The 12,709-nt window shown below is 37.2% G+C and overlaps 3 protein-coding genes across 3 annotated transcripts in view; 1 reads left to right on the top strand and 2 right to left on the bottom strand.

The window, feature by feature from the left end:
* The first annotated feature begins 1,949 nt into the window (after positions 1-1,949).
* The window catches only part of ftr84 (finTRIM family, member 84), a 43,415-nt gene continuing 32,655 nt past the window's right edge, over positions 1,950-12,709 (top strand). Inside the window, exon 1 of the mRNA XM_081365353.1 lies at positions 1,950-2,130. The gene's annotated coding sequence lies outside the window, so the exon portion shown is untranslated. The remainder of the gene's footprint in view (positions 2,131-12,709) is intronic.
* LOC308690705 (complement C1q-like protein 4) lies at positions 5,014-6,964 on the bottom strand. Its single transcript, XM_081365355.1, has 4 exons — positions 6,860-6,964; positions 6,093-6,197; positions 5,840-5,980; positions 5,014-5,552 (listed from the first exon to the last, which is right to left on the bottom strand). The coding sequence occupies exons 1-4, from the start codon at positions 6,864-6,866 to the stop codon at positions 5,125-5,127; spliced, it is 681 nt and encodes a 226-aa protein (XP_081221481.1). The 5' UTR covers positions 6,867-6,964; the 3' UTR covers positions 5,014-5,124.
* On the bottom strand, positions 7,380-11,659 carry tppp2 (tubulin polymerization-promoting protein family member 2). The gene is made up of 4 exons (XM_081365674.1): positions 11,571-11,659; positions 9,463-9,669; positions 9,193-9,346; positions 7,380-8,422 (listed from the first exon to the last, which is right to left on the bottom strand). The coding sequence occupies exons 2-4, from the start codon at positions 9,657-9,659 to the stop codon at positions 8,228-8,230; spliced, it is 546 nt and encodes a 181-aa protein (XP_081221800.1). The 5' UTR covers positions 9,660-9,669; positions 11,571-11,659; the 3' UTR covers positions 7,380-8,227.

The following is a 12,709-nucleotide window of genomic DNA, read 5'->3' as shown; positions in this document are numbered from 1 at the left end:
AGAATTGAGTCACTTCCCTTAGCTTTTATGTCTAGTTTTTGTAATATATCCTAATCTTCTGTTGACTTGTCTATTCTCTGTACGGTTTTATAACTTTGGATAGTTTTCTAAATATTCAAATATATTGTCTCAAGTTTAGTTTAGTATCTATCTATATTAAATAAGTCCAGAGTTTTCTGTGTAGGGAGTTGTGGACTGATAAAATATTTACCTGTAGGTATTTGAAAATTAATTTTGAGAGTCAGTAAAGGAAGGCTATGGGACTACATTGTTGGATTCATCTAATGGTTTTGATAAAATGCTGTTCATTGTGTTACCTTGGAAATCAGCACATTGAAGTGAGGTCTCATGCTAAGCTTCTTGAAATTCATCAGTGGCCGGGGTGTGTGTGTCATTCACTGGTCTGATGTGAGATGAGATAACACAGAGTGGCTCTGGGTGGGGTTTCCCATTCATACACAAATGATGGTTTTACTACACTAGCGTTTAAAAGTTTGCGGACAATACTTTGTTATTTTCTTTGAATTTTTATTGTATTTTATTCATCATGGATGCATTAAATTGACATTTAATTTACCAAAAATGGCAGTAATGATAAATTAATTTCTTACATTAGCCTGTGTAAGGCTGGAAGCTTACGCTGCTACTTTGAACCAATAATCGGAACAAAAGGCAGTTGAAGGATGACATGTATAATTCAAATATTTATCTGACTCCAATATAATTAATCTGACTCCATTAAAATTGTTGTTATTCTTTAACCTCTTATTCTTTAAAGGTTTTTCTTAGAACTGATAGGAAAACGTAGGATTTAACCTGAACGTTTAGATAACGAAAGTTATAATCACTTTAGCTTTCAACATAATCAGTGATAAAAGGAAAGATTCTCAAAGCCTTTAAAGCAGGCAAAGTTAAGTTACATGTTTAAATATACAGACAGTAGAATGGAACAACTTATTGTATAGAATAATGCAAATTGTGCAGAAGAGGCCGTAAATCCTTTCTCGTAGTATGAGGTTACGAACTGGTGTGCGGGAGTGGCGGGGTTAAAGCCTTTCTCCCAGATCAACACTTACCTTTCCTTCTCATTACCTGAGCATAGCATTGTTAAACATGAGTGGAATACCAACACCGAAACCGACCGACAAGGAAACCAAAAGATGAGGCAAATGGGTGGTGATCAAGAGAGGGAGAAGAACATTAACATATTCTCCTCAAGCATGTTTAACCAGTAGTACCTAGATTGTACATTAGGATACTTTAATATCTCTATTAAGTTCACCACCATTCATTTCAGTTTACAAGCTGTCAGATGAGACCAAACATGGCAGTTACATATTAGAACACACTAGTAAATAAACAGTATGTAGTGAAAGCATATGTCCTGTGAAGCAAATGATACAGACGTGTCATTGAGGTGCAAATGACTCTATCTCTCCCGACAGAACCATCCTGTGCCTGGAGTGTCCCAACAGTCCTCAATCAGCATATTGATGAAACCCTTGATAGGCATTAGCATACTGTGATGATGAAGGCCATTGTGCCACGTTTAATTCACATGTATACCTTTAAAAGGCTTTTTGAAGTACTAGGGCAGTAAAGAGTTCTGTCCATATTTGCTCAGCCCTACACCTGCAACTGTATGCAAGTGTGTGTAAAAGTATATCTGAATAAATGAATGTCTGAAGAGAGAGGTGTATATGTCTTAAGAGCAACAGAGGCCATAACAATGAGTTTGTCTCCTATAGTCATAGTTTATTCTATTGAACATAATAAAAACATCCCTGTCAATGTGTCTGTGGGGTTGTGTATGTTTGGGTGTGTTTGCAGCGATGTTGTGCTGTTTTAGCCCTCAGTAGGACACTGAAGATGTTTCGGCCCCACATATTGCCGCAGATTTCTCTGCCAGACAAGAGCTGTACGTAATCCTGCTCTCCAGCACTGAGAGTGAACAGGTGTGGCGCTGTCTTCACCATCCTCTCTGTTGTCCTCCCGCGTAGAGGTCTCAGAACGGCCCTGTCTGACTAGTGCCACCTGCTGGTCCAAGCGCTGTCCTTCAGATCCCTTGTTTAAGTACGCCATAAGGCTGAAGGAGAAGACGTCAGCACAAGGAGCCGTGAAGATACCTGAGTGAGTCATAAACAGATTGATTTCGAGGGTAAAAAACTCCAGAGTAGAATAGACACCAGGTGTAACTGTAGCAAAAGTTATGCGTTTTAAATGAAAACGCACTAAACGGCCTTAGATTCAATTTGATTAATTCAGACTGTTCACTAATTCACTGAATTGTTTGCAGCAGTTTCTCACATCAAAATAGTAACAAGATACTTAAACCAGAAAAAGAGCACTCTATGAGGTGGATAGTTATTGTCAGCTGAAGCAGCTCTTTATTGCGCTTGAACAACTCTGTACTGCAAGTAATGACAATTCATCATATCCATAACTGTTTTAACAAAGCGCATCAAAATATGGGGACACTTGTTTTGAGGGGGGCCTGTGCCCCAGTACTGATGTAATGCCCCTGGTCCCGCCCCAAACTCATGCCATTAGTTGAGCCTTTGTTGCTGTGTCGGGCTGCTCCAACAATCTGAGCAATATACAAATGCATTACACACATCACTTCCTGCATTTTAAGCCGGAGTTGAGGAAAGTATTTTAACACTGAACATGACATATTTCAGCTTGGACTTTTAATATATTGAGCTACTTTGTTCAGCTTTGAAGATTGACCTCTTCAGAGTAGCAGGTCCTGATACAAAACAACCACAGCATGAGCTGAAACAGACTGAAATTATGTGCTTATTTTACCGAATTTTTTGTTTTGTTTTTTACTCAAAATCTTTCAAATGATTATATATTTTTCCAAATTATTTGCAAAATTCAATATTCAAATTGCATTACCGTACATGCTACAGTTTTTGTCATTTATGGCAAACGAATTGTTTTCTTTTATTGTCATCAAAAAAGAATTTGTGACTTTGGTGAGAAGGCTTTTGTCACAGATCTAAAAAGCTGTTTCCAGCGTGCAAAGAATAATTTATCATGTATACACACATTTTCTTTTTCATACTCACCTTTTCTGTGACCTATAGTGTAACCTTTTACTCCAGTCAAACTAGCTTTGTCGTTTTTGGCGGAGTTTAGGTTTCTTCGAGTCCTCTGTTAAGTTCACAGCAATGAACCTCCTTACTGGCAAAAACAACCGTTAAACACGTAGAGCCCTGCTCACTCACTGTGTGGTGGAGGTGTGTAAGCAATTTTATCTGCTCTGTTAATTGTTGGTGCTTAGTTTTGATTTGTGTTGATGTCAGGCACAGAGGGCCGTCCCACCCTGATGGCCATCAAACTTTATTGTGTGTATGTGTGCATGTGCATATAGCGGCTTTGATAAAAATCCCAAGGAACTGCGAAAAACTCCCAGATGTCTTCCTGAACTAAAGTCCTCAGTGTGTGTGTGTGTGTGTGTGTGTTATTAGGAGATGATAACCGATAAAACAGAAAAAGGGACAAGAGTAGGTCAGCTGGTTCTGGTTGCACATGTGTTTGTGTTTCTGTGAACAACTGGCTGATCTTATCCGTTATGGGTGTATCAAGAGCCTTATTATCAACGGAGCAGTAATGTTTTGTTCTCTTTAGTGAGATCGAAAATACATGTTTGTATTGTGTTGTTTGTTTTAATATGGTTCATCCCAGTGATGTAATTCTGAAACTTCATCAGCGCAAGTTATACAGCATTATCATCTGGCAGAAGGAAATGGGAAATGAGAGTAACTGGCATTGTGTATGTTGTTTAGGCTGCTGATCCCTCTCAGGAAAAAGAAAGGTTGGTCTCTAAAGTTGATCAACATTAGCCATAATGGCATATATAGAGACAAACTATATATAATATATTTACAGTTTTTTACAAGACACATTTCTCAATACTTAGGTCGCTTTTTCAAAACTCTTCATACAGTTCTCCTAATCAACTTTCAAGTTGGCACAACAGTTAATTTCACATTCAAAATGCACTAAATCTACCAAAACACTTCATACATGCCTCAGATTAACTCATTCTTCCATAACACTGGCAATCATTGTTAACCAACAAACACACTTTGTTACTCCTAAAACAACAGCCTAACAGGTAGCATTATATAATGTATTTTTTGTAAAATTTCTTTTCAAAACAAGCATGACTCTACGGCTTATAAGAAGTAGAGAGTCTTATAAGTTACTACTTATTTATATTATTAACTACTTAAGTATTTAACTTAATTTTATGACTTCTGCAATACAAATATATATTGAGAATTATGAATAGGTACCTAGATGAATTGCCGATTAGTACTAAATTATGAATAGGTACCTAGATGAATTGCCGATTAGTACTAAATAAAATTAATGAAATATCAGAAGTTTAGGATCTTAGTATTTTAATTATTGATTTCTACTTTTGGTAGCCGCTGATGAAACACTGTTTTGTTACATTTATGTATTTTACATAAACCATAGTATTAAAATGATATACATATAATATAATAAGAGTTGAGTTTAGTTTAAAATAGTTTAATCTAGTTAAAGAGAGGATTGGTGTAATCAACCAAATATTTTTTATATAAAGATGAAGTACTAGGGGAAGGAGAACGTAAATGATAGAGAAACAATTCTATTTTAGTTTATTAATGCTAGTTCAACATCTGTGCCTTTTACAACATTTGTGTGTGTGCGTGCGTGTGTCTGTGTCTGTGTCTGTGTGTCTGTGAGTGCCTGTCTTTTTCTATCCTGGTGGGCACTTCAACCTGAATTCAGACTCATGGGGACTTGTGTCACAATGTGGAAACAAGCTTATAAATCATACAGAATAAGTTTTTTTGAAAATGTAAAAATGCAGAACGTTTTCTGTAGAATATACGGTTTGTACACTGTCAAAACCATTACATCTATGGAGATTCCCCACAAATAAAGTAAACCCGAAGTGTGAGTGTGTGTGTGTTTGTGTGTGTGTGTGTGTGAGAGAGTGTGTGTGTGAGTGAGTGAGTGTGTCTAGGTTTGTTTATACGGTCAAATAGTTGAATACATTGCATCTATGAGAGCTCCTCACTAATATAGCTTTTAAAGTCTGTGTATGTGTGTTTGTCAGCTTCACTCTGTAGCATACAGCAGAAATCCACTGAATGTGTTGTAATGATTCTGATCATCACAGAGCCAGCAGCCAGCGTGAAGACTGATGGTAATACGGTCGCCGACTCTGAGCTGCGCGAGTAAGACCGCTGTGGCCTGGTCCTCCTGGTCTTGATCATACATCTCCCTAAGTGCTGCTAAGGCCACACCATTCCTCCTGATACTGGTACAGACGGACAGCGATGCGCCTGGTGAGCCTGCGTCGCTGAACACGGTAAATGCCAGGTTATACACGCCTGACCGTGGAACCGTGAACACACCAGTGGAAGAGTTGTAGGCCTCTCCAATGTTGATAAAGATGCTCTGATAGACCACATTTATTGCCGTCCTTGTCGGACCAATACAGCGTCTCCTGTCGGTTAGACCCACAGAAAACGCCACTCGATTCTCTAAAGATGAACAAGGAACATGTATGTAAAAATATAACACAAAATGAATAAGACCAACAGATTAGATGCAGTTATTTCTAGTCAGATTTCTCTTTTATTTTGACTGTTCAGTTTGTGCATCAAATATGTCCTAGAAAACTAAAGAGTCTGCTACTTTTAATTTGCCCTATTATATAAAACATCCGCTCTGTAAGTTTTAAAATGTTTATTTAAAAAACTAAAGGTCCATAGAGTCTGTTGAGCTTGAGATGATCTATGTGCTCAAAGATAGCAGCGTTTGTGTGTACCTTTTATGTTTCTCAGTGTGTTTCGAGCTCTGGCCAGGGAATCCTCCAGTGAATTCATACTAGAGTTTAAATATTCTTCTAACTGCCATTTTTTCCTCTGCATCACGCAACAACCACATGAGTCCTGGTCAGCCAGGCACGCTAGGTAGAGAGGAATAAAGATCGCAAAAGTTATATGTGTATCTTTTATGTTGCTGTTCACTTACATATTGTCACAGTAAAGATTTTCAAGGAGACTTGCAATGATTCTTACGGTTGATGGGATCTGGAGCAAGGGTTTGTCCTGGCGCGTCCCAGGTGTAGGTCTTTTGCTGGCCGAACACCAGCGGCAACACAAAGAACAGCACAACGCCTTTTCCTGATCAAATTGTTCACAAAGGGTAATCACGTTCTGTCATAACTATGAGTCTGTTTAGTTCAAGCTCATGAAATTTGAACTAGATCAAATGTATACAAATCTTTCACTTATAACTCGGCCCACATCTGCAGATTTCCCCTTAAGCATAATTTAATAATTCTTTTGGCTACCAAGAAGAGTGCAGCAGTGCATTGAAAACATTTTACAAAAATCATTTCCGTAATTCCATAGATTTGTTTCATACAAAATCTAAAAAAGTCTGCAGATTCTAGCACAATATAAACAAATTAATGTAACAACAATAAGATGCTTCTGCCTCTTAAATATTAGATAAGTTTATTAGTCTTTAAAAGCTGTAGAAATAATTCTTGACAAAATTCTTGATGTTTATTTTGATTAAAAAATGAATAACAAATACATTTCTGAAGTATCTATGAGTTTCCAATAGACTTGTAATAAATAAAATGAAAAATAAATAACAATATAAAATGTTACTATAATAAATAATATATTATTCAAAATTATATTATAAGACACACAAGCAACGTCTGAATGGTATTTTTCCCCTGAATGTTTAACAGGTGCAATGATCTGCCAAGTTTGTTTGGCACTTACTCTGTGAATAATTATTTCTGTACAGAAACAGTGATTTATTTTCTCACCTTTCATGTCTGATGGCTGTTTCTGTTTCTGCCCTTTGAGTCTCAGTGGGAGCAAATGAAAATCAGAGTCTGTGTGGTGTCTTATATCCTGACAGCACTCCTCCTCCTTCTGTATTCAGGCAGGGAGATTCAGGTGTATGTGTGTGTTTTTAAAGAGGAGCTTAATTTAAATAAAAATAAAAAAACTACAACAAGGGAGATATCAGTTCATGTAACTGTGACTTGCCTCAGATACACTGAAATACAAAACCCCACTGAGTTTTAAACGATAACACCACACAATACAACACAATGACACGCATCAAATCCATGAAATATGATAAAAGCTGCTATCTTTTCAAAGCAATCAAACATGCGCTTTCCCAGGAAGGATCTCTGTTTTGTATTGATTGAAGCCCCAGAACAGCTATTCAAAGGAACGCACCACACCTCTGTCTATAATACAACACAAGACAGTCATAAATGATGCAAAACATCACAATAATGTGTGTTGTAATTGAAGTAAAATATTCCCACATGACGTTTCTTTATTTGACTTTATTTGCGTCGACTCAGTTTAGTGTTTACAGTCTGATAGAGATCTCAGTGCAACAAAGCGGAAACACACTATAAAGCTCATTTATCCAGCACACATACAGTGTTAACACCAGCAGAGAGAAAGAAGCACTTAATGGGACAGTTTAACCAAAAAATCAAGACTTACACATTATACATTAAAGTACTGAGTAATCTTAATTACCAACATTTACATAGTATAGGCTTAGGGTTAGGATTAGTGTTGGGTTTAGGGTTAGTTGCATGTAATTATCCATAATTTAAAGTTATTACTATAGTAACTACATGTTACGTGTAAAAAAAAAAAAGTAAAATAGTTACTGACTTTCTTTCTTCTGTGAATCACAAAAGAAGATATTTTGGAGAATTTTGGGAACCATTGGCTTCCATTGTTGGGACAAACAAAAACTGATACACTTTTTTAATCTTTTAAACTATTTTAAATCTTATTTTATGTTCCACAGAAGAAAGTCATACAGGTTTAGAACTACATGAGTACATGATGACAGACAGAATTAACCCTTTAACTGTTTTTATTTGGTTTTATTTATTCTTAAGAAGAAATGATATGTTAACTTATGAAAGGCAAGTGGGTCAGAGACAGTCCTTTTTACCACATGAAAAAAAATGAGTAAGATGATGACAGACTGGTGTATGAAAGTGATAAAGGCATGGGTTTCCGTGCAAAGTTTTAGCCAGGGTTTTGTTTTTGCAGGCAAGTCACAACCTAGCTGCGGAAATAAAACCAGAAAGACTTCAGACATACACATTATGTCATGCATAAAGCGTTTTTCTCTTTTCATCCTTCCTCTCTCATTCGTCCCCTTTTACTTTGCTGTCATAGGTGCCTTGGCCTTTGTATGTCGAGACGTATCCACTGGTGTCAGGGATGTCTTCCCTCCCAACACGGCCTTTTCCTTTTCCAGACGAATCAAAACGCTCCTTATGAGAACCAGTGAACTTACTGCTGTCTGTTAGTCTGTCCACAGCAGAGGCTTTTGCCACTTTCTGCGGAGAGAAACAGATTATCCATGGTTATTGTACATGGTTATTGCTTAAAGGGATAGTTCACTTTGAAATAAAATTTTGGTATGTTTTAGCTTACCTCAAGGGCATCCCAGATGTTGGTGTCTTTGTTTCAGCAGTAGTTTCAATTTTGATATTTTTAGGTCAAACCGTTCTTGTCTGTCAGTCATATAATGCAGGTCTATGGTCACTATCTGAAAGAGAATGCAGGGAGAAGTCCAAATTAAACAATTCCCCATTGTAAGTACACATTGATGGCCTAAGACACAAAACGAGCGGTTTGTGTGAGAAAAAGAACAGTATTTATATCGTTTTTACCTCTTGTACACAACCAAGTTCCTGGTGTGTGACGTGTGCGCGCATTCTGACTTAGTCTGCGCAATCACCGGAAAGTGTACAAGAGGTAAAAACGATATAAATACTGTTAGTTTTCTCACACAAACCGCTCGTCTCGTGTCTTAGGCCATCAATGTGTACTTACGATGGGGAATTGTTTAATTTGGACGATGGGGAATTGTTTTAATTTGGACTCTGTGCATGCTCTTTGAGACAGTGACCATAGACCTGCATTATATGACTGACAGACAAGAACGGTTTGACCTAAAAATATCAAAATTGAAACTACTGCGGAAACAAAGACACCTACATCTTGGATGCCCTTGAGGTAAGCTTAAACATACCAAAATTTAATTTCAAAGTGAACTATCCCTTTAATCTATGAAAACAGACTGATTTGATTGGCTGGAACTCACAGTGACACCAATGTTGGCAGGTTCTTTGCCAGCCATGAGACCGTAGAGAAGCTGTACTGCCTCTTCCTGGCTCTTCCCTTTAAAACGTTTTGTAGCCAACTCGGCCATGGCTTGAGTGAACTGCTCAAACGTGATGACACGTGCTGATTTAACCCTAAGACACATAAGCAGACACAGAACAGCACAAAGTTAGGCCCAGTCATGCATACGTCCATTGCACAGGATTAAAAATAAAGGATTTGCTGTCGATCATAGTGCAAATAATCATACTTGACTTTGCTGAAGACGATGTCCACGTCCGTGCTGGTGACATTTTTCCCGTCGATGACCTTGCAGTCCTTACACATCTTAACAAAGTTTTTCCCATTCATCTCATTCCCTGTTGCTTTGGTGTCTCCATGAACTGCAAATTTACGAAATGCTGTCTCAACCTCTGCCAGCGAAACCTCACCTGAACCTTCAGCCATGCTTCCAGATCTAGCATGAGAGAAAGAAAGAATTTTAAATAAGAAAAAAAAGAGACAAAAAGATGTTTTGAGGTTTTGCTTTTTTTTCATACATAATTTTATAATGTTTTATTGCAACATTATATGGATCTTTCCAGTCGCTTTTGATTGGTTTATTTTAGTGTTATTTATATACTGTATAGCATACTATTATAGTTACTTTTACACTATTATAGTTACTTATAGTTATACTATTATATACTTATATATATTTATTAATATCTTTAATTGGCTTTTTAAAGCTTTTTAGGATTGAGGTTTTCATCTACTATTTATATTTAAATTTTATTTTAGCTTCATTTCAATTAACAAACAAGATTTGAATAATTTGAGTTTTAGTTAACAATAACAATGGCTTGGTCAATACAGTGTTTCAGCTGTGCTGAAATATTTGATATGGTAACATCTGTTCATCGTTTCACTTTTATAGCAGTGTTTGGTATGGTAGCATTCTGTGATGTGAGGGATTAGAAATTCTAGCGGAAAGATGCAACAAAAAATTCATTTGTTTGACATCTTAATGAAAATGTGTGAAAAATTTTATTTAAAAAAAATATATATATAGTTACTGTTTTCCTCAAGGCTGTACGACTTAATATAATTAATGTTCATATAATAATAAATAGCATTACCTCTCCTAATAATGTATGTCTGTTATGTACAGTGAAAGCTGCTATCCTGGTGCTGTAATTTTTTTGTACTGGTTACACCCAGAGCTACTGTCCCACACTATTCCATGATCCATGCTCACAAATATCATTCTCAGTTACTCCACACACGCGCATATACTCTCATAGAGAGACGTTTGGTATTCATGTTTAATGGGCACATTCCATAGACATAATAATTTTTACACTGTACAAACTGCATATCATATCCCATAACCCTAAACCTACCCATCACAGAAAACTTTCTGCATTTTTACATTTTCAAAAAACACGTAGTTTGATTAATTAGTATTACTAATGCGGACCAAAAAATGTCCCCACAAGGTCAAGGATTTTGGATATTGCCATCTTTGTGGAGACATTTTCTCCCCATAATGGTTTACCTGAACCACACACACACACATACTTGGTTTCTCTTTGTGGGGACTCTCCATAGGCGTAATGGTTTTTATACTGTACAAACTGTATATTCTATCCCCTCACTACCCCTAAACCAAAAACTTTCTGCATTTTTACTTAAAAAACAAAACAAAAAAACATCACTTAGTATGTTCATTACTGCATTTCCCTGCAGGGGACTTTCCCTACATTGTGGGGACTGCTGGCTGGTCCCCAAAATGTAGATGATTTCAGGTTTCACTATCGTTGTGGGGAAATTTGGTCCCCACAATGTAATATAATATAAACACACACACACAGAGACACATTTATATAACTCACACTAAAAGCCGTAATTTAATGAAGTCCACTTTACTTAATTAGCTTCAGCTGTCTTTTCTGGCTTCCCCTCTTTCTCTCTGTATCTCTCTCTCTTTCTAATATTGGGTATTTTTAATTCGTGAAAGCATCATATAATCCGTAAAAGCATCATAAATTTGCATTTGCATTTACCTTTTATAGATGTAGTAATAAAGTGAAAGTACATTAAATCTATCAAAAACATGCATGAAACTCTTGCATTGAGAAATTAAAAGGTTCTGGTAAACAAGTAATGCTGCCTGTATTCCTTTTATTCTTTATGTGTGAAATACATATTCAAATGTACTATATTATCTGAAATATATACTATAAAAACAAGCTAACTGCGTCTCATGCATAAATCCCTGCTGGTCTTGTTTGGCCTTGTAGGTATAACATAAATACTTCAGAATCCAGATGGGTGTGTGCTATTGAGAATGAAAGAGCAGGAGAGATTCAAGCCTACCTGACAGTGAGGTGGACAGTCTTGGATACTGATGCTAAGCTGCTACTGAAAGGATGCTGAATGTGGGTGTGTGTTTCTCCTTCTTCCTCTATGTCCGTGCTAAGTGTGTGTGTGTGTACAATGACGAAAGAGAGAGGGGAGGAGAGAGCACAGCCCAGCACAAATGATGACTTCACTCGCTCGTCTCTCTCTCTCTCTCTCTCTCTCTCTCTCTCTCTCTCTCTCTCTCTCTCTCTCTCTCTCTCTCTCTCACTCTCTCTCTCTCTCTCTCTGCCACATGTCCTCTTGTCTTCCCACTTTTAAAAATTTCTCTGCCTGTTGGGCCCTTTTCTTTATATTTGTCCTCTCTTTTACTTCACTTTCACTTTCAACCTTCTGTCCCTCCTTGTCCTCTCCTCCTTCTGTCTTTGTCTCTCTCTCTCTGCTGCCACACCCTTACACACACCAGTCTCTGTGGAGCAGATGTTACATAGTGAATCCACACACATGCACACGTTGTTGGACTGTGATGCTTTTAAATGTTATTTGCCATAATGGCTTCAGTGCATCTCTGTCTAATGGCTCTGAGCACTCACCACTTATAGACAACTCAACCACATAGATGGAGACCCACTCACAGCAACTCATCATTTCTGACAACACAACTAGAGGAACAATGTCTGTTTACAGTACATGCACAAGAATATTCTGATTTAATAACTGGAATTTGGCCGTATTGTAGTTAATGTAAACGTGATGATCACATTAACAATATCTAACATAACTGCATAACTGAATATACAATTATATCAGCATAAGACCAAACAAAGTTTAGTCTTGGTGATACAAACCTCAAACACATTTTTGGAGAGATGAAGACCAATGTAGCCGGTTTGGGCGTACATGTGTGCGTCTCTCGCTACAAATCGGCTATCCCTCTGCATTGTGTTGTGTTGTGTGATGTTGAATAAAGACTGGAGTCAAATCTGCTGTTCAGTGGGGTTTTTATCCATAGGCATAATCTGCATAAGTTGGAAAATGCAGTTATAAATCGTTGTTTTTAATCAGTAGTATAATCAGCCTGCTCCTCGCTCAGCTCAGACCTCCCACGGACTGAAGCGAGTTCACAATATACAGACAATCTCATTTACAATAATAAA

The sequence above is a fragment of the Scardinius erythrophthalmus genome (assembly GCF_964197995.2).
Source record: "Scardinius erythrophthalmus genome assembly, chromosome: 5".
Lineage (NCBI taxonomy): Eukaryota > Metazoa > Chordata > Actinopteri > Cypriniformes > Leuciscidae > Scardinius > Scardinius erythrophthalmus.
The sequence above is the reverse complement of the archived record's forward strand: the minus strand, read 5'-3'. Positions and strand labels throughout refer to the sequence as shown.

What these genes read in the sequence shown, in the direction of transcription:
- LOC308690705 (XM_081365355.1), bottom strand. An exon ending in TGCTCCAGATCCCATCAACC is followed by an intron (nt 5,981 to 6,092) that starts GTAAGAATCATT and finishes CTCTCTACCTAG; the next exon opens with CGTGCCTGGCTGACCAGGAC. An exon ending in CACACTGAGAAACATAAAAG is followed by an intron (nt 5,553 to 5,839) that starts GTACACACAAAC and finishes GTTCATCTTTAG; the next exon opens with AGAATCGAGTGGCGTTTTCT.
- tppp2 (XM_081365674.1), bottom strand. Translation starts at nt 9,659, where the DNA reads ATGGCTGAAGGTTCAGGTGAGGTTTCGCTGGCAGAGGTTGAGACAGCA. An exon ending in ATCGTCTTCAGCAAAGTCAA is followed by an intron (nt 9,347 to 9,462) that starts GTATGATTATTT and finishes TATGTGTCTTAG; the next exon opens with GGTTAAATCAGCACGTGTCA. An exon ending in CTGCCAACATTGGTGTCACT is followed by an intron (nt 8,423 to 9,192) that starts GTGAGTTCCAGC and finishes TTCTCTCCGCAG; the next exon opens with AAAGTGGCAAAAGCCTCTGC.